Genomic DNA, 19,719 nt, shown 5'->3' with positions numbered 1-19,719 from the left:
TAATGGGATGGTTGTGAGCCACCATGTGGTTGCTGGGAATTGAACTCAGGACCTCTGGAAGAGCAGTCAGTGCTCTTAACCACTGAGCCATCTCTCCAGCCCCATTAGATGAACTTCTTAAGGCTCAAACCAAGACAGCACCCATCTTGTGATCTTAGACTACTGATGTTGGTGGCCGAGTAAGTGACTTAGGCCTATTGGTAGAGCAGACATCTTTTAAAACTGAAGGTCACAGCCTAGGGGTTACTGTCAGCTGTCAAGTGACTCTAGGAGACACAGAGCATGTGCAGTGGTGCAGTTGACTGTGTGAGGGTGAGTGTGGCTTTTAAGAAGTCATTGATAGCCGGGCGGTGGTGGTGCATGCCTTTAATCTCAGCACTTGGGAGGCAGAGGCAGGTGGATTTCTGAGTTCGAGGCCAGCCTGGTCTACAGAGTGAGTTCCAGGACAGCCAGGGCTACACAGAGAAACCCTGTCTTGAAAAACAAAAACAAAAAAAAAGAGAGAGAGAGAGAGAGAAAGAGAGAGAGAGAGAGAGAAGAGAGAGAAGAGAAGTCATTGATGCTGTGAGTGTTGCTAGGCCTAACAGCCAAGCTCTGCCTGGGTCCCAGCTGGAGGAGCCCTTCTGCCCTGCCTCCAACAGGTCTGGCCCCATCCCCAGCACGTAGTGTCAGACTTAAGAAAGCCCATGGCCAGATCCAAACCAAGCTAGTGAGGAACCCAGGTGCCTCAAGAGTAGCCCAAATGCCCACATGCCCTCTAGGAGCAGGGACAAGGGTCCCTCTGAACAGAAAGTGATGGCTCTGGGTGAACACAGTGATTGGGACAGATGCCTCTGTTACCCTTGGAACTGGAACTAAGATCTAGGATCAGAAAAGTTCTCTTGTTTTTATGTATACCAAGGCTTATATTGAGAAGTTTGTATTTTTAATATTGTATCTTTTGTTTGAGCTGAAAAAGGAGAATTGCCTGTGTTTAAATTCTTCTCCGTTAGGGAGGGAAGCCCTGTGGTGTTTAGCATCTTGGCATGGTGTTTTACCTATCTTATCAGTGATCCTCATGACCTTCTCACCTCAGGTGCTTCCTACCCATGTCTCCTTGGTTTTCTGGAACTTTCCAGAAGGTCTGTTGTAAGCTTTCCCAGGAGCTGAGAGACATGGCTCTGTCTTCCTCCCTACTCTGTTGCACCACAGCTCCCTGTACCCATCCACACTGCTCATGGCACGCCTCCAGGGCCCCATCTTAGTGCGTTTGCTTCTATGGGGTTCTTCCCACCATCTTCTCAGAGTGCCTGACCACTCACTGCCTCTGGCTGCAGTGGCTCTTTCAGCAGCATTGCCTCACCGTCCTGTGCTGGAGGTATGAATTAGCCTCTAGGCCTGCAGGTAGCTTTTCCCTTCTTTCCCTAAACAAAACCCGGGCAGGCCCCAGATTTTCCTGTGGGTCCATTGCTCCTTCTGGACAGGGAGAATGAGAGTGATAAAGTCTCTTCCTGGGGTAGTGAAGACTGTGTAATATGTAGGTCCCACCTGAGTAGGACAGCTCCCCCTTCTCCCCACAGCGGCAACACAGGCTTGTGAGACAGGCAAAGCAGGCAGCAACTAGATGTGTGCTTCCTGGGTGAGAAGTAGGTTAGAGGAGACTTTGTCAGGTCCTACTGTGAGCCTGTTTTCTGTCGTCCTGCTGAAACATTCTCACGATACTGCAGACCTCACAACTCCTTCACATAAAAGAAAAAAAAAGTCTTTTGGAGTAAAGTAAAGGAGAACTATTTATTATTAAAAACAACTTTTAGTCAGGGTTTCTATATATAGCCCTGCTGGCTGGACTCAAATTTAAAGAGATTGACCTGCATCTGTCTCCCTAATGTTGGGATTAAAGGCATGTGCTATACCCGTATCAGGCCTTATAAAAACTCTCTTAGACAAAGACATAAAATCTGTACACACTGTCTTAGATGTGTGGATAAAGTTGTATTCATCAAACCTTATCCAGAGTTTTAAAATAGTGTGGTGCACCTTGCTGCATGGAACTCCCACAAGAAGGTGGTTCTGAAGTTTTTCTTCCTTGGAAATTCCTGCAACACTCCATGTCTGGAGAATAAAACAGTGCTGATGTTAACAAATACAAAGCCGCTGCTGCTAGATTGTTTCCATCCTGTTAATGTTGACAGAGAAGTGTATTTAAACCTTTATACCTCCACTGGGGAGTGGCTAAAGAAAAAAGACAGAAGAAAACCCACCTTTCTTGATACCGTTTTGTTTCCAGAGTGTCTAGCGTCTGTTCACTATGAAGCCATAGTCCTCCTATTGGCCAGTCTGGCAGGAGAGCGGGTAGATCACATCTTTAGTGTGATGTGTCTCAGGAACACACGGGGGTGAGGGGGTGGTGGGGAGCTTGGGCAGGTGAGGGAACTTGGGCTGGTGGTGACCATTGTTTTTGTGTTTCCCAGTGAGTTCTAATTACTGCATCCCCAGCCAGCATGCCTGGGCTGCATCTCAGTTCAGAAGCAGTGGGGGCATCTGTGTTTACAACTAGATAGAAAAAGGCTGTCCCTAGACCCTTGGGAGATTATAGTGGCTATGGGAAGCATGTCTGTGAGAAGGAGCATTTCTCTGACGGGCACTAATGCCCCGACATTGTACAAGAAGCCTGTGTGCAGGCCATGCCTCTGACCATCCCAGCGCAGCTGCTGCTGAGACTGAATTTCAGTAGGCTAGGGCTGTGGCCCAGTGGACAGAGTGCTTGCCCAGCAGTCACTGAGCCCTGGAGTCCATTCCCAACACCAGATTAACCAGGTATAGTCACATGTGCCTGGAATTTGATCACGTGAGAGGCAGAAGCAGAAAGATCACCACAGACTCAAGGCCAACCTTGGCGATCCTATCTCAGTCAAACAAACACAAATTTTTTAAAAAGATTAAACTTGAAGACTACTGTTTTCTCCACCGCCAGTGTTAGCAAGCTGATGAAGTATCAGCAGTCAGCAAATCTACACAGCATGCACATGGTATCTTTGAGCAGAGGTTAGAAGGGAGTAAAGCTAGGAGCAGTGGTACAGTCATCAGTTCATCAGCCCAGAAGACTGAGGCAGAAAGGTCACCTGAACCCAGCAGTTGGAGGCCAGCTTGGGCAACAGAGAGGCAGGGACAGCGTGAGACAGACTGCATTATGATGCTTTGTCGCTGTTGATCTTTCTCGTCTGTGGTGTCAGTGTCCTGCCAGCTTCCAGAGCTGCAGTCAGCTCCCTGCATGGATACATGTACAAGGTATCTCTCTCCTTCTAGGTAAGCTGTCCGATATTAAATCAACATGGTCCTCAGGCCCAGCCTCTCACACGCAAGCCTCTCTGTCTCATGAGCTGTGGAAGGTACCCAGAAACACTACTGCACCCACCAGGCCGCCTCCAGGCTTAGCCAATCCCAAGCCTTCCTCCACCTGGGGCACCAGCCCCCTTGGCTGGACCAGCTCCTACTCTTCTGGTAAGCATTGCTCAGGTAACTCCTATTGACGGACACAGGGCACTCATAGCTACTCTACATGGGACTTAAGAAGTGTGCCTGTTTTATCCCATGCTTCTCATCAGACCTCAGGAGCCTGCAGGTTAAGAAAGAGGTAGAGCATCTTACACTGGCAGGGCATTGGAAACATGTACCCCATGGACTGTACCCCATGTTGTCCTCAAAAAGACCAGCCAGCCAGTCTGGGCTTCCTCCCCATCCCAGCCAGCACAGAGGCCTTCATTTCTCCACAAGGTTCCATGGAAATGTAAGGGCTTGCCACACCAAAAAGTAAGGCACCTTTGAAGTGTTTATGTTGTGCAGTCACTGGGTTCCTTTTGCTACACAGAACAGCTGCAGACTCTGTGAGCAGCACCCAGCCTCTGGCAGCAGCCCTGCCCACTACACTTACCGTATTTCATTAAGCAGAGTTCTAAGTAAAGGCTAGGCTTCAGCAAGGCAGAGACTAGAACTGCAGGTGACTCTCAGCAACCCATCAAATCTGACCTCCTCACAACACAGACAGAAAAGGACAGGCCTCCTGGTAGTAGACATATTTGGGAGGTCAGGGTTTTCATGGCCCGTGGATGGAATCTGCAGTAATTGTGAGATTTGGTTTATCAAAAGGGGCCATGGCTTCCACAGGATTGGAAGACTTGCTGTGTGGTTTAGTTCACACTAAAAATATGGCCTGTCGATTGAGTTCTTGTCCCATGGACTTGTCATGCAGGTTCTGCATGGAGTACTGACACCTCAGGAAGAACAAGCAGCTGGCTCGTTCTGCGCAATCTCACACCCCAGGTACAGGAGGGTCTGTCATGTCATACCCATGAGTAACTGCTTATGGCCAAAGGTACCTACTTTGCCCCTGGAGCAGATAACTGTCTATGTCAGGCATCTTACCTCAGAGCCTAGAGTGGCAGAGGCAAGTGTGAGTGCGGGCAGGCGTGAGTGCAGTCAGGTGTGAGTGCAGGCAGGCATGAGTGTGAGCAGATGTGGATGCGGGCAGGTGTGAGTGCAGGCAGGTGTGAGTGCAGGCAGGTGTGAGTGCGAACAGGCGAGTGTGGGTAAACACAGGTGATTCTCAGCCATGTTTCTGGTGGCTTATTTGCCCTTCCAGAACTGACAAGTATACTCTTGTAAGGAGAACCATCCGTCTTACAAACCATTTGAGGAGGGTTGGCCATCTCAGCTCTAAAGTCAGCCTGTTGTCACCATTCTTTGGTACAGAACAGGCCTGTCACTGCAGGACCACCAGCCTGCTGCTGTACCTTTTGCAAACTGCAGAACCCAGAGTGGGACTTTGGCTCTTCCCTCTGGCTGATGTAACTGAGGTAGCCCACACTTGAGCAGCCGGATCTTTCAGTGTCGGTTACAGTTGCGAGCCTGTGAAAGGAAGTGTCTTCTCCTCGTATGCAGCGCTCGCATCCAGTGTTTGCTGCTTCGAAACATGGCAGAGGCTTGGAGCAGGTCATGCCCTACCCTTTGCTTCTCTCTCAGATTGATGGCTCTACACTGCGGACACTGTGTTTGCAGCATGGACCTCTCGTCACATTCCACCTGAACCTAACCCAAGGCAATGCTGTGGTCCGCTACAGTTCCAAGGAAGAAGCCGCCAAGGCCCAGAAGTCTCTGCACATGTATGTTCTCCTCAGCCCCTCATACTACCACATAGCCACAAGTGCCCAGTAGTGTTAGGAGAGGCCGGGTGAGTGCTGTGGCACCCCACACTGCACCCCAGGTAGTGCCCTGATCAATAGAACTGTGCCCTGGAGGCTGGAAGTCCAAGGCCAGAGTATGGACAGACTTGACTTCCGAGGCCTAGTTCCTCTGCTTATAGGCAGCCGGCCTCTCCCTGTGTCTTCCTGTAGTCACTGTGTTGGTTTGTGTCTGTCTGTGTGTCCCCTAGGAAGAGACCAAAAGGAGCCCTGCCCTCCCAGATTCCAGGGTTGCTGACGGCAGCCCATTGTCTTCTTAAGGGTGTTTTCCATGCAGAAAACATACAGACCTGCTCCACAGTGTCATCTGACATGCAGGACACTGATGCCAGCTGAGCCTCCATTGTACAGCACATTTAAACATGCACTCCACACGTCAGTCCTCTATGGCTGTTGGGAGTCTAAAGTGAGGGAAAAAACTAGGTCGAGGTAGCCTGTGACAGGGTGATACTTTTATCTGTCTTTCCTGGTAGGACAGACTCAGGACTAGGGGTGACACACTTACCCAGCCTCTTGCCTTGTAGGTGTGTCTTGGGAAACACCACCATCTTGGCTGAGTTTGCTGGTGAAGAAGAAGTGAACCGGTTCCTGGCCCAAGGCCAAGCCCTCCCCCCAACCTCCAGCTGGCAGTCCAGCAGCGGGGGCAGCCAGCCCAGGCTGGGCACCTCGGGCAGCACCCACGGCCTAGTGCGCAGCGACACTGCCCACTGGAACACCCCGTGCCTGAGTGGCAAGGGCAGCAGTGAGCTGCTGTGGGGCGGGGTCCCCCAGTACTCGAGCAGCCTGTGGGGCCCGCCCAGTGCTGATGACGCCAGAGTGATCGGCAGCCCCACTCCTCTCAACACTCTGCTGCCTGGGGACCTGCTCAGCGGCGAGTCCATCTAGGGGTCACGGTCACTGGGGAGAAGAGAGCTGACCATGCCAGGCCTGGCTCTGAAGCTCCACCTGATGGACAAGCTGCCCCTTCGAGTACCTCTGTCCAGTTCTGAAGATGAACCTTGGCCTCAGCCCTTGCGAACTGTTGAAAACAGTGCGGGCTGAGTTTGGTCAGTGTCATGTGCTAATGACAGGATGTTCCTCATAGCTTTTTATTTCATGTCGTCTTATGTTTGTACAGTGTGTTGTCATTTTGAGTTTTAAGTATCAAAGCTGCTTAGAGTAGTTGTATCATGAAGGGCACTTTGCAGACTGTGGGCTGGAAGGGTTATTTTATGGGGGTGGGGAGACTCGAAGCCTATTTAAAGTGAGCCTGTGACGAGTATGCACATTACCAGAGGCGGCGGCGGGACAGGCGCTGCGCTGTGCGGGCACAGAGCGGAGGCCTGTGGCCAGTGCTCTGTCCCCGGGTCGCCTGCGCACATTACCCTTGTTTTGTTACCTTTTCATGTCGTTTTTTTTTTTTTTTTAATCCCCAAAAAATATTTTTTAAAAGTTTAAAAAAAAAAAAGACATATCAAACATGCAAATACTTGAACCCAGCAGGCCAATACCGAAATGTGAACACTTCCACGTTGACATCCGTGCACAGAAACAGGCTCTAGGAAATGCCTACGTTCATAGCCTACGTGTGCGTGTGTGCGTGCTCGTGTGCGTGCTTGTGTGCGTGCTCGTGTGGAACGTGAGTGTGCTCTTGCACAGTCAGTGCTTACTGTGCGTGCGTGTTTGAGAGTGTGCAAGGGACTTAGCTGTGGGTTTCCCTTCTGCTCAGTATATGCTTTGGTTTTGTTTGGTTTTGTTTGGCATTGGTCAGATGTTCTCATTGTTGTTCTTTGCTTCTAACTTTGCACTGAGGTGTCCCTGCCCTTCCTTAGCTAATCCTAAACAGGAAAGAAAGTTCTCGGACAGGGCTGGTGACAATTCACGTGTGAGTGTTTACTCAAGGACTCTGTTGTTGATTTAAAGTTACAGTGTCTATCTCTGGAGAAATAATATGTCTGTCTACCTTTAGCAGCCTCTCATGTGGACTAATGCAAGAAGACCATTACCAGAGTATTGCACCACTTCCCACCTGGACTATAAAGTTAAAGAGAAAAACAAACTGTTGTTGAACTGTGGCCATAGAGACTTGTAGAGACTGGGTGCGGCGCACATGCGCACAGAGCGCCCGAGCACGTGGACGTGGTTCTGACTGCTTTTGGAGGAGCTGTGTTTGTGCTCCCACCTGTTTACAGACGTTTTTTCTCCTTCAGACTTTAAAATAAAATTTAAAAAAAAAATTAAAAACGTTAAAAGGAATAAAAAAAAAGACTTCCATCATTAAAAAAAAAACAAAAAAACAAAAACAAGCAAACAAACAGAAACCTATTTTCAGATACAGATGTGTTGCTTCAGAGCTCTGGGATGGGACAGGCTGTTCCCTCCAGCCGGCGCGGACTCTGTTGACTGTCTTCACCCTCCTCAAGGTGACGAGGCCTCGTGGTCTCTGTCTTGCACACGCCAGCTCGCTCTCAGGAACGCCAGGGCTCCCGAGGGCGGCTCCACACCACTTCATGTATTTTTAAACCCAACTCCTAGCACTGAAGATGTTATTTAAAAAAAAAAAAAGAAAAAAGAAAGAAAGAAAAAAAACACACACACACAAAGAAGAAAAATACCTAATCTCTAATGTGTAGCAGTTACATATTTACCAAATAATGGACTCAAAAGAAATAGATGTTTGAAGAGTGCTTTATATATTAAAAATTGCTTTATGTTTTAAAGATGATCAATGTTTTGATTGTTTTACAAGGAAGAAAGACAATGAAATAACACACCCTCAAGTATGTTTTAGAAAGATATATGAACATTGTACTCCCTGCCTGTGTGGTCGGGAAACTTGTGCATTACATTTTTTAATTAGCTTTTTAATGGTTTTATCAAAACAAAAAGAAAGCAAGTCCTGCAAGATTGCAGAAAAGCACTGTTTTCTAGAGGATCAGGAACTATGCACAACTGGGTTCAAAACTTGTTCGAGTTTTGTCATGTATCCCACGGAATGGCCCTCCTCAGAGTGACTGCATCTCATCGCCATACGTGCGTCCTAGATATTTGATGTATGTATACCCAAGTATGTATATCAAATATGTGCGTATGCACACGCGTGTGCGTGTGTGTGCACTCCCAGACGCACGGCTTGCCATGCTGCCATTTAGCACTGAGTTGTAGAAAAACTCCTGTTTTAACACTGGGGAAGGAAGTAAAGGATGTTTTCAGTTTTTGTGGGCTTCCCCCCCCCTTTTTTTTTTTCCTTTTTGAACCTTTTGAATTTAAAATGTCTCTGACTCTAAGATTAAAAGAAAAAAGTTTGTGGCGCTTAATGCCTTCCTCTTGGAATGTGATGGTTGGACGCACACCAGAGGTTGCTTTCAAAAATACAGCGCTTTGTTGAGTCTTAATAAACTGCGGATTTTCTTGGCTATTGATATCATTGCTGTGTCTTTCATCTGTGAAAGGCAGGTACTTCCTTTTCGTGTGGTGTGGAGACCGCCTACTATGTCTCTGCTGAGTTTACTCATTCCTGGCTAAACTCGCAGTCTGGGCTGTTTGACTTGAGTTGCACGTAGCTGTTGTTCTTTGGTTCTGCTGCAAATATGCGGCTCCTTTCAGTGGCCACTGGGAGGCATCCCAGCTTCCACGTCCCCCCCAGGACCATCACCCCACACACACTCACATGCCCAGTGCAGGCATTAAAAGCTGTAATAGTAATAGAGATATTGGTGTGTAGCTCAGTGGTCTCTGTGCAGGCACAGGCCCTGGGTTCCATCCCCAGCTCTATCTGGAAAAAAGTCACAGTGGTACGGACCTGTAGTCCCAGGCTCAAGACCAAATCAGACCACGCAGCAAGACCCCAACTCAACAATGTGCTTCCTAATTGTTTTTTGTTTTTTTTTTAAATCTCTTTCCCCTAAAAGCATAGTGGCTAATGTGCACAAAATGGCACCACTGCCAGCAGGATCATGGGTAACACGAAGTAGAAACACTAGGTCAGCTTTCACCCTCTAATGTTGACCCAACATGTGCTGAGGATGAGCCTTGGCTTACAGCAGGGGACTCACAGGAAAGAACAGGAGCTGCTAGTTCTGCCAAGGAAATCACTGAAGGGGCCCTGGCCCCAGAGGAGCCAAAAGACCAGAGGAAGAATGAGACTCAGAACGTCACGCTGCCCTTGGCTTCTCAGGAACTTCAGCTCTGCTGGCCAGAGCGGCAGAGGAAGAACAGACAAGAACAGAACAATAGCAGCCCACAGCACAGGGTGCTTTCATCTCTTGTGGGTAAAGAAGCTGTAGCTTGTGTCTGAAATGCTACGCCTTGAAGATGTCCTGGGAGTGGACAGTCAGCTTTGTGACAGAGGTGGCACAGGCTCTGGCAATTGAGGCTGTGTTGGATTTTTAACAGTGAGGACCAGAATGATGAAGACCAACGGAAAAGGCCTCCTGTGACTGGATCGGATGCAGTAGGCCTCATGTCAATGATCCAGGAAGTGGGAGGTTTGGACCTGCCCTTTCACCGCACTGTTCTGACAAGATTGGCACAGCAGTGATGGCAGGGTGCCTGGCCAAGGTGGCAGGGTGACAGAGGAGAGGCCTGTAGAGGTGGGCAAGCCCCTGACATGGGCGGAGCTAGGGAGGGAACTACTGTGGGCTGGCCTAGACTGAAGCTGGAGGAAGACATGGGCAGCAATGGATCTCAGGAAGTCCCTATGCAGCCACAGGACTTTGAAAAGATGAAGAAGGCTGGGGTGAGGTGTGTCCTTGGGTGCCAGTACTTCTCAGGGAGTCACTGCTGATGAATGCATCCTCACAGGCTCCTGAGGCCTGTGAGTCCCACGCTCATCAGCAGCCTTCAGCTTAGGTGTCTGTGTGTCACATGGTGCCAGACTGCAACTTTGGCCTCTTAGAATCATGGTGCTAGGTTTGTGCACTCATGAAGGATCTCTGGGTGGTACAGGTACTGGTGGTTCCAAACCCCATGTGCTCTCCTGTGTAGCCAAGACCAAGAATCAGTAGTGACAGGAATGGTGATCCTGGCCGGCATGGGGTGGAGGGTAGAGTTCTACATTCAGTATGAAGTGCAAGCGGACAGCTAACTCATCCTTCCTCCTTCCCATGCCGGTGATACCGATGAGGGTGGCTCTGCAGCAGAGCCTGTCCCAGGGTAAGCTATGAAGGGCAGGAGAAACAAAAGGCATGGGCAGCAGGCGCAGACTGCTCCCTAGCTCTCCAGCAGCGCCTGGATCCTCGTGTTGGGAGTCACTTCACACCTGGGCCTGGGCTGATAGAAGCCAGTGCTGGCGATTCTATGAAACACCCCAGGCAGTTTTCCCTCCTTAGTGGTGGGTCCCGGACCTTGGGAGGCAGAACTGGGCTCCAGAAGGCTGAACTGATAACTGTCGAGGCCGTCATCCAGTGTTGCCTTACTCAGTGCAGACCCCAGGTTGGTGAGGAAATCTGGAGTACCCACGGGTGTGTGTTCATTACTGCTGCCTGGAGACACCATCCAGCCTGTGTCAACTGTAACAGGCTGAGACACATGGCATGAGCTTTTCATGTGGCTGGGCTTAGGGGTGACACTGGATCAGCTGGGGAATGGCTGGTGGCCAGCGGGGCTAGTCTTCACTAACAAATGGAGAAGGCAGGTCCCGCCCAACCCAAGGTAGTGCCCCAGCAGATGAGCCAGTGAAGGCCATCCAGACCTGCGGGGCCCTGTGCTACAGTGTCAGGTTAGAGCACTCTGCAAGCTCCTGGGCTCAGCCCACCCAGAGCATCTCGCAGAAAGAAAACTGTTCACCTCCTAGACAGGATGCTGGCAGTCTCTCTTCTGAAGGGCTTCTCACCTGAAGCATCAGGTTGTCCCTGGCATGAGCCCCTCCCTGAATCTGCACTCCTTTTATGGCCACATGACATCACCACTGATTGGTTGGTTTCTCCCCCAGGCACAGACTTTTCCATCCTGCTCAGGAGAACGTAGCCACTTCCTCTCTACCAGTAGAGGGCGGCCTTCACTTAACCCAACCCCTGAGCTTCCCATTGAAGGCCTAGTGGATCCCAAGCAACAAGCACCTGGCAGGTACAGGTCCCAAGCTCATCCCAGAATACAAACTCATATTGCAAAACCCATTTAATCAGAATTTTAAAAAGGGTGCATGCCTTTGGTTCCAGCACAGGAAGGGAAAAGCAGGTGGATCTCTGACTTCAAGGCCAGCCTGGTCTACAGAGTGAGTGCCAGGACACCCAGGGCTATGTAGATACACCCTCCCCACCCATAAAAGCCAGGGAAAGGGGTCCCATATCCTTGCTCCATGCCAACTTGAGTTTGTAGGAAGTCACTGTACTGCCATGTCCTTTGGGGAGCTCAGGTCCAAGTCTCTGCCTGCAGGATCATGGTGACTGGGGTTACACAGTTCCTTTCTGTCCCCTCCATCCTTGGACAAGGTAGGTGGTATGGCACAGGTAGCTTCCTGGGTTCTGCCAGGCCTGCCAGAAACAAAACTTAGGGTGACCCAACAATGGATGGTAGGTCGGTGGATGCTCTGAGGCCCAGAGAATTCATGCCAGGTCCCACACAGCAGTGAGGACAAGGCTGACGTTCCAGGAATTTGCTAGAGAACTGCTGAGCCATGTGAACTGGCCACTTTGTAGTCCAAAGCTTTGGTGTATCAGCAGCCTTGTGGGGAGCAGTAACAGTCCCCTCACTGAAGGCCTGTCTGTCATCAATACAGCGACTCAAGGAGCACAGCACATACACCAGCTGTGAGGAGCAGATGGAACTAAGACCACCACTGCTCCTCACACCCCCACCTTGCTAAGGAAAACTCCAGTCTCCACAAGGCACAAAGGCAGCGCTGTCTGACCTCGGGTTCCCCTGCAAGGTTGCCCAAGGCCCAGGATGACTGGATGTTCTGAGATGCCTTCAGTGTGAGGAACCCTCGTGGTTGGAGCTGAGGTCCAGCAGGCTTGGCCCGAGGGAACAGACCTCAGCTTGCTGGAGGGTGGGGGGACTTCAGTATGTGTGCAGTGTAACATGGTGTCTGTGCCCCACTCAGCAGGGAGAAATCCTTCCGTTTTCAAAGTCACTATAAAACTAGTCTGTGAGAATGCAGAGGTGGCACTTGTTGCTCTTCCAGCAAACGCAGGTTCAATTCACAGCACCCACATGGCAGCTTAACTCCAGTTCCAGGGGATCTGATGCCCCCTGACCTCCACAGGCACACATGACCTAGAGATCCATGCAAGCAAAACACTACCCATACACATAAAGTTTTCTTTTTGCTTTTTCCAAGACAGTTTCTGTATATAACTGCCCTAGTTGTCGTGGAACTCACTTTGATAGATCAGGCTAGCCTCAAACAGAGACCCAGCACAATATTTTTTTAATGTTTAAAACATAAAATAAAGCTGGTCTGCCTCATTGGTGCCTGAATGTGGCTCTTCATCCCCAAGGTGTCTTGATTACACAAATCCCTGCATCTCAGCAGCCGCCATCCCAGCTTTAACAGGAGGCAACAGGGACAAAGGCAGAGGGTGGTGCAAGCCAGGAGCTGACTCCTGGAGCCCAGAGACACCTCACCAAGGGAGTACCACTGACACAGGAGCTTTCCGTGTACCCTCCTTCCTCCCCAACCCACTCACACAGGCCTCCGCCATCACCGGTTCCTTCCTTCCTCCTCGTAAACAGAGTGAAGCTTGTTGATCAGGAAGATCTTGTCCTCTCCTTCCTAGAACAGCCAGAACACACGCCTGAGAAACGTCCAGCCCTGCACTCCAGAGTTGGCCTGTTCCAGGCTTCCTGTGGAGCTCACGTGGGAAGCGGAAGCATCACAAGGAGCAGTCAAAGAGGGACCTGAGCATGGTGGCCCACACCTGGTCCCAGCGCAGGAGGCAGGGGCAAGCAGATCTCTGTAAGCGTCTGTCACCTGTCTCCATAGCAAATTCTAAGCTAGCTAAGGCTACATTGTGAGACTGTGTCTCAGAAATGAAAAAGGTGAAAGAGAAACTCAGGAGGAGCACATGTGTGGATCTAAGCCTAGTAATCAAGGTAAAAATGAAAGTTTCACTGTGAAGACCTAGGAGCCAGCCCAATGCAATTTCAACTGGCCCTGCCTCTGCCTTAGATAAGCCTGCCCCTCTTTTACACCTCCTCTGGAGACAGGAGCTCCTGAAGCCCAGGTTGGTCTCATTATATAACCGCATGCTGTCTCCTTAATAAAATTGTTTTTGTAGTCCTGACCCCTTCTGATAGCCTGTATGTGTACACGGCCCCAGAGATACCTAGCGCCTTACAGTAACATGCACCCACACTGTTCCCACACCTACACCAGACAGCAGGTTCCCTGCCCACTCCATCCCAAGGCCTGGCCACTTCATGCTTGCTCTCTGTGTAACCCCAGTCACACACAAGTGTTTCACACTAATCCAGGAGGATCACTTTGAGATTAAGGTCAGCCTGAGCCTAACTCAAAAAACAAAACCAAGGCTGTCAGATGGAGTCCCAGAACCCACAAAGAAGAGAGAGAACCAACTCCACACACAATCACTAAGTTAAAAAACTGAAAATAACGGCTGGAGAGATGGATCAGCAGTTAAGAGCACTGACTGCTCTTCCAGAGGTCCTGAGTTCAATTCCCAGCAACTACACGGTGGCTCACAACCATCTGTAATGGGATCTGATGCCCTCTTCTGGTGTGTGTCTAAAGACAACTGTAGTGTACTCATATAAATAAATCTTTTTTTAAAAAAAAATTGGAAATTAAAAAAAAAAAACTGAAGCCGGGCTGTGGTGGCGCACGCCTTTAATCCCAGCACTTGGGAGGCAGAGGCAGGCGGATTTCTGAGTTCGAGGCCAGCCTGGTCTACAAAGTGAGTTCCAGGACAGCCAGGACTACACAGAGAGACCCTGTCTCGAAAAACCAAAAAAAAAAAAAAAAACTGGCTTGCCTCCTCCTCTCTCTCTTACTCTCTTGCCTCTAGCTTCTCCTCGCCCTTCCTCCCTTCCCTTCCCCCTCTCTCCACGTGGTCATGGCCGGCCTCCTCTTCTCTCCTTTCTCCACCATCTTCTCCCATTTGTCTCCCTACCTTTGACCTCTGCCCTGAATAAACCCCCTCCCCTTTAGAACCGTTAAAAAAAAACTTTTAAAATTAAAATGAAACAAAAATACAAAAACCAAACCGGCAACGGAAATGTAGCTCAGCTGGTAGAGTGTTTGCCTGGCACACAGGAGATCCCGGGTGTGACACCCATCACTACAGAAAGAAGATGTGGATGGGAAACCCGACATGATTGCCTGGGCTTCAGAGTAAAACTCTTCTCCCCCAAAATAGAGCAATCATAGGTGTGCCACTGGGAACCCCACAAACTGCCCGCATGGGCGGGCAGCCACTCACGTTCCGGATCTGTTCCTTGAGCAGGCGGATGACCTTCCGTTGTCCTTTCACTACCTGGATGTTGAGGTAGATGACAGCCCTGAGGAGATGGGGGCTCAGGCTGGAGGCTGATGACAGGGCCAGGACAACACAGGACACTCGCTCAGGCCAGCCTCTCACTGCCGCCCCCACCTTAGAACTCACAGCAGCAGGGCTGATGCCAGGAAAAGGAAGAAAGTGTTCTCCACCAGGAAGTGGTGCAGCCAGGGCAGCCACAAGGCCCCGGAGCCTGCATGCTCCAGGCGACGCACCCAGACTGTGCCTGCTTCGTACATGGTGTTCAGAGTCCGGAAAGGGCCACAAGTGTTCGAGGGCCTCACCCTGGAGGAGGGAGACCAGGCCCTGAGTCCCACTCTCAGCCAGGACGAAACATTTCCTGTGTCACCCCAAGCCAAAGAACAGGCCTCCACTCACTGCCAGACAGCATAGCAGAGGAAAACAGCCGCTCCCAGGAATGACGGGAAGCAGAGCAGAGTGAGGAAGACGGTACTCATGTGTGAGGCCAGCCAGGGTCGTCGTGGTGCCTGGCAGTTGGCCATCAGGCTTGCCTGGGGACAAAGGCTAGGATATGCATTCTGCCAAGGCCAGCATGCCCTGCCCACCAAACTCCATCCCCGACCCTGGTCCTCCAAGGGTGGGATTAATACTGCTTACCCACCCGACACACCCCTGAGCACCCCCGTGAGCATTTCTAGACTCACTTAACTGAGGGAGGGGGGAAGACCCACCCTGAATGCTGGGAGCGCCACCGCACCAGCTGGGGTCCTTGACCGCATACAAAAAAACGAGAGAGCAAGCTGAGGACCAGCATTCATCTCTGCTTCCCGACTGAGGGTGCCTTGTGACCAGCTAGCTGTCTCATGCTCCTACTGCTGTGCCCTTCCTCATCAGGGACTGTACCCTCTAAATGAGTCAAAATAAATGCTTTTCCTCCCAAGCTTCATTTGTCAGGTACTTGGTCACAGCAACAATAAATACGGTACAAAGAGGCAGCCAAAAGCTGGCCTGCAGCCAGCCCCCAAGCCAGAACTCGAGACCCTGACCCCCTCACCCTAGACACTAAGAGGCAGCTAGCCTGGGCAAAAGGGCTGGCCTTCACAGCCACATGCACTGGCTCATTAGCACCACTCTGGACCTCAGCTTCCCACAGGGCAGCAGTCTAGGGAGGACACCACCCGATGTGGGTAGCTGAGGAGGACCAGCATGGGGCCCAGAGCCACACAGCAACTGGGGAGAGAGAACCAGAGTCGCTCCCAAGGGACATGGGAACCAGCAGATGCCTCAGACAGGAATGTCAGAGAGGGTCAGCCCAGTGCTGCAGGCCCACTCGGGTACCAAATTAACATCTTTTTTGGGGGGGAGGGGGTCTCATTATGCAGCCCCAACTAACCTAGAACTTGTGTAGATCAGGCTGGCCTTGAACTCAGAAAATGCCTGCCTCAGCCTACTTGAGCACTGGAATTAGAAGTGCCTGCCATCACACCCAGCCCATGTTACCTTCTTGATGTGGAAAAGGAGGAGCAGTCTGAGAATCTGCACTGCAGGCAGGAGAGGTGAGAACAGGACGCCCAGCCTGGAGAGGGCAGCAGGCAGGACCGGTGAGTATCCTCCCAACCCTGCCCAGAGAGCCACCCACCCTTGCCCAGCCTGGGGAGGGCAGTAGGTAGGCAGGAGCCTCTACCCTCTGCCTACCCAGAACCAAAGGAAGGCTGCCATGGCCCAGGGAAGGAAGGCACTGGCTGACGGCCAGCGAGAAGCAGGTGGGAGCCCCTCACCAGGTCAGTGTCTGTCCGTAAATCAGGTCCAGCACATTCCTGGCAATGTCAAACTCGGGCTTCTGCCTCCTCCTGAGCTTCTTCTCTGAGATGAGCCTGGACAGAGGAGCCCCTGAGAGATGAGCAGGGGACACTCTCATCCCCAGAGCACCAGGCAAAGCCACCTAGCACCCAGCAAATGTCAGGAGAGATTATGGCCACCCAGGACCTGCCTGGGGGCTGTCACTGCAGAAGCCCATCTGATCCTTTCTCCAAAGTGAGACACCAATCTCAACACGCAGCATTGAGAGTTATACTGCGGGCTGGAGAGATGGCTCAGTGGTTAAGAGCACTGGCTGCTCTTCCAGAGGTTCTGAGTTCAATTCCCAGCAACCACATGGTGGCTAACAACCATCTGTAATGGGATCTGATGCCCTCTTCTGGTGTGTCTGAAGACAGACACAGTGTACTTATATAAATAAAAATTAAAAAAAAAAAAGGAGAAAAGAAACAATTGTACTGCTTGGGGCTGGAAAAATTACTCAGCAATTGAGAGCACTAGCTGCTCTTCCAGAGGACCTGGGTTCAATTCCCAGCAACCACATGGCAGCTCACACTATCTACAACTTCAAGATCTGACACTTGACATACATGCAGACAAAACGCCAGTGCACACAAAATAAAAATAAATTGCTTTTTGAGTTGTGCTGATCTAAAACCAAGGAAACCAAACAAACCAAGGGGGCGGGAGGCTGGAGAGATGGCTCAGTGGTTAAGAGCACCTGCTATTCTTCCAAAGGGCCTGAATTCAGTTCCCAGCACCCACATCAGGTAGCTCAAAACTGCCTGCAACAGCAGCTGTGGCTGGGGAGGGATATCTGACTCCCTCTCACAGCCTCCATCTCACACACACACACACACACACACACACACACGGCAAGTACACAAATGAGAATGTAAAAATGGAACGAGCAAGGCGGTACATGTCTGAAACACCAGCACTCAGGAAGCTGAGACTCCACAGAAGATTCTGAGGATAAACATGCCAGGACTACATAGTGAGCTCCAGGGCGGCCAGGAACGTCTCAGAAAAGACAAAGCAGCACTCAGGAGGCCAAGGCCTATACTACAGGGTGAGACCGTGTGTCGAGAAAGCAAGAGGTGACCGAACACGGTGGCTCATGCCTTTAATCTCAGCACTTGTAGGCAGAGGCAGGCAGATCTCTGTGACTCTGAGGCCAGTTTGGTCTGTGTAGGGAGTTCCAGGCCAGCTGGGACTACATCGAGACCTTGTCTCAAAACAAAAACCAAGGACTTGCAGGTCAGGTGGCATAGGTCTGTAATCTCAGCTCCTCAGAAGGATGAAGTAGGAGGAAATTTGAGGTAAGGCTGGGAGACTTCTCAAGATTTACCTCAAATGGGTAGAAAAGAGGGAGGGCCTGGTAAGATGGAAGATAAATGTATTCAACGTAATGACTTGAGTTTAATCCCCAGGATTCACATTGTTAGGAGGGAACACACACACACACACACACACACACACACACACACCACGATAAAAAAAAAAAAGCAAGAAAAGTTTGAAACCAGGTGTGTGATGACGCACACCTTTAATCCCAGCACTCGGGAGACAGAGGCAGGGGGATCTCTGAGTTTGAGGCCAGCCTGGTCTACAGAGTGAGTCCCAAGACAGCCAGGGCTACACAGAGAAACCCTGTCTTGGAAAACCAAAACGAAAAAGTGTTGAAAAACAATGTCTTACTTTTCAACTATCATCAAATCCACATATTCTCAAAGGAAACACAGAAGGATTCAAAGATTGCTGCTCAAAAAGCCAGAAGCCGTGCCCCCCCCCCCCCCAGCCCCCCCCCCCCCCCCGCCCCCCCCCCCGCGCCTTTTAAAAAACACAGAGACTCTCTCTTCCTGTCTCTGAGCAACGCTGAAACCCCACTTTCCTTTCCATCTGAAACTACCCCACATCCTGCCTCCCATGTCTAAGAACTTCTCACAGGTTGATGCCCAGAGCCCAGAGGGCAGGAAGGCTTCCCTCCATCCTCACCTCCACACCCACTCGCCGAAAAGAGAGTCCAAGAGCATGAAGATGAAATCCACGACCATGAAGCGGTACAGCTCCTGGCCCACAAAGTCCTCCCAGCACTGGCCCTGCAGGGAGGCCACCCTGCGGCCCAGCCAGTGATAGCAGAGCACACCCAGGACAGCCATCTTCAGGATGAGGTTCCTGTACAGGTGGGGGGTTTGGAGGCTAAGGGGGATGTGGGACAACAGACACTCCAGGGAGCCCTACCCAGCAGCCCATGCTCCCAGGCACATACCTGCAGATGGCTGTGTATACCTCCAACACAGGAGAATCATGTCGCTCCAGAGCGGCCAGACCACGGAACAGATAAGAAGCACCCAGGTTAAGGATGCTGACAACGAGGGGCAGAGCCAACATCTCCACTCCCTGGTGACCAGAAGCAGGTCTCTATGAGAACAGAGAGGGTTCCTTTAGAAAGGATGCACCACCCACAGGGACATGCCATCCTGTGGGGAGCAGGCACTACAGGAAAGGTCTGGCTGGAAAATGGGGTCGACATGGCAGGTAGCAACTCCCTCTCCCAAGACACAACTTGTTCCAGGCCTCAGTTCCGACCACACAGGAAGCAAGGGAGAGCATTAGAACCTTGGAGGGTGACCCAGGCCTGATGGGGTTATGGGATCTCAGCCACTGAGCGGCATTCTGTCCCCTGCCTTACCTGAATCATTACCTCTGAGAAGGTGAGGACAGCCACTGTGCAGCCTGTTGTGGAGCCCAGACACAGCAGCCATCCCAGACCTAGAACGACAATCTGCCTCAGCTGCCCACAGGCACTCCGAGGTTGCTCTCGCAGCTGCCATTCAGCCAGCAGCTCCTGCAGGTCGTAATGTGTCTCTGTCACCAGACAGCCTGACACACAGCAGACTGCCCCAGCCCCTACTTTCCCCAAAGAGGCGCAGGCCACACATCTAGGACACGGAGTACAGGATGGCCACCACCCTGAGGCCTGTCCCTCCTCATCCCTTCAATATGTGGGACCAGTAGCTGCTTACCTTCAGCTGAGTGCAGATGCTGTCCTGCTGGACACGGGAGGCCCTCTTCTGTGTCACCTTGTAGTCCCAGGAGCAGAAGACCGTAAGAGCATGGATACCCTTGGTACTGCCAACCCGGTAGCTCTCCCCAAAGGAGTGGGACATGCTAGAGAGCAGCAGAGACAAGCAGTGAACGATGGGAGGGTGGGTAGACAGACAGGTGATGAGTAGGTGTGTGGATGGGTGAGTGGATGAATGGATGGGTGAGTGGATGAATGGATG

General features: G+C 51.1%; 2 protein-coding genes across 7 annotated transcripts in view; one reads left to right on the top strand and one right to left on the bottom strand.

Moving 5' to 3' along the window:
- Window positions 1-8,617, top strand: part of Tnrc6c (trinucleotide repeat containing adaptor 6C) — a 64,747-nt gene extending 56,130 nt beyond the window's left edge. The window contains exons 18-22 of the mRNA XM_028752783.1: window positions 3,286-3,480; window positions 4,229-4,299; window positions 4,999-5,138; window positions 5,741-6,262; window positions 7,168-8,617. Coding sequence (XP_028608616.1) covers window positions 3,286-3,480; window positions 4,229-4,299; window positions 4,999-5,138; window positions 5,741-6,101 — 767 coding nt within the window. The 3' untranslated portion in view covers window positions 6,102-6,262; window positions 7,168-8,617. The remainder of the gene's footprint in view (window positions 1-3,285; window positions 3,481-4,228; window positions 4,300-4,998; window positions 5,139-5,740; window positions 6,263-7,167) is intronic.
- Window positions 8,618-11,518: 2,901 nt separating this feature from the next.
- Tmc6 (transmembrane channel like 6) overlaps window positions 11,519-19,719 on the bottom strand; it is a 14,777-nt gene continuing 6,576 nt past the window's right edge. For 5 of the 6 annotated variants that reach the window (XM_028752804.1, XM_028752807.1, XM_028752806.1 and 2 more), the window contains 11 exons: window positions 19,459-19,603; window positions 19,125-19,280; window positions 18,702-18,853; window positions 18,428-18,607; window positions 16,390-16,485; window positions 16,112-16,187; window positions 15,029-15,162; window positions 14,759-14,935; window positions 14,576-14,654; window positions 12,824-12,909; window positions 11,519-11,668 (listed from right to left, as the gene is read on the bottom strand). In XM_028752804.1, the coding sequence (XP_028608637.1) occupies window positions 12,838-12,909; window positions 14,576-14,654; window positions 14,759-14,935; window positions 15,029-15,162; window positions 16,112-16,187; window positions 16,390-16,485; window positions 18,428-18,607; window positions 18,702-18,853; window positions 19,125-19,280; window positions 19,459-19,603 (1,267 nt within the window). In that variant the 3' untranslated portion in view covers window positions 11,519-11,668; window positions 12,824-12,837. Of the gene's footprint in view, window positions 11,669-12,823; window positions 12,910-14,575; window positions 14,655-14,758; window positions 14,936-15,028; window positions 15,163-16,111; window positions 16,188-16,389; window positions 16,486-18,427; window positions 18,608-18,701; window positions 18,854-19,124; window positions 19,281-19,458; window positions 19,604-19,719 lie in introns of those variants that run through there. The other variant, XM_028752805.1, reaches the window with a different exon arrangement.

This window comes from Grammomys surdaster, unplaced genomic scaffold (assembly GCF_004785775.1).
Source record: "Grammomys surdaster isolate TR1022 unplaced genomic scaffold, NIH_TR_1.0 125940, whole genome shotgun sequence".
NCBI lineage: Eukaryota > Metazoa > Chordata > Mammalia > Rodentia > Muridae > Grammomys > Grammomys surdaster.
This window is presented reverse-complemented; position numbering and strand designations above follow the sequence as displayed.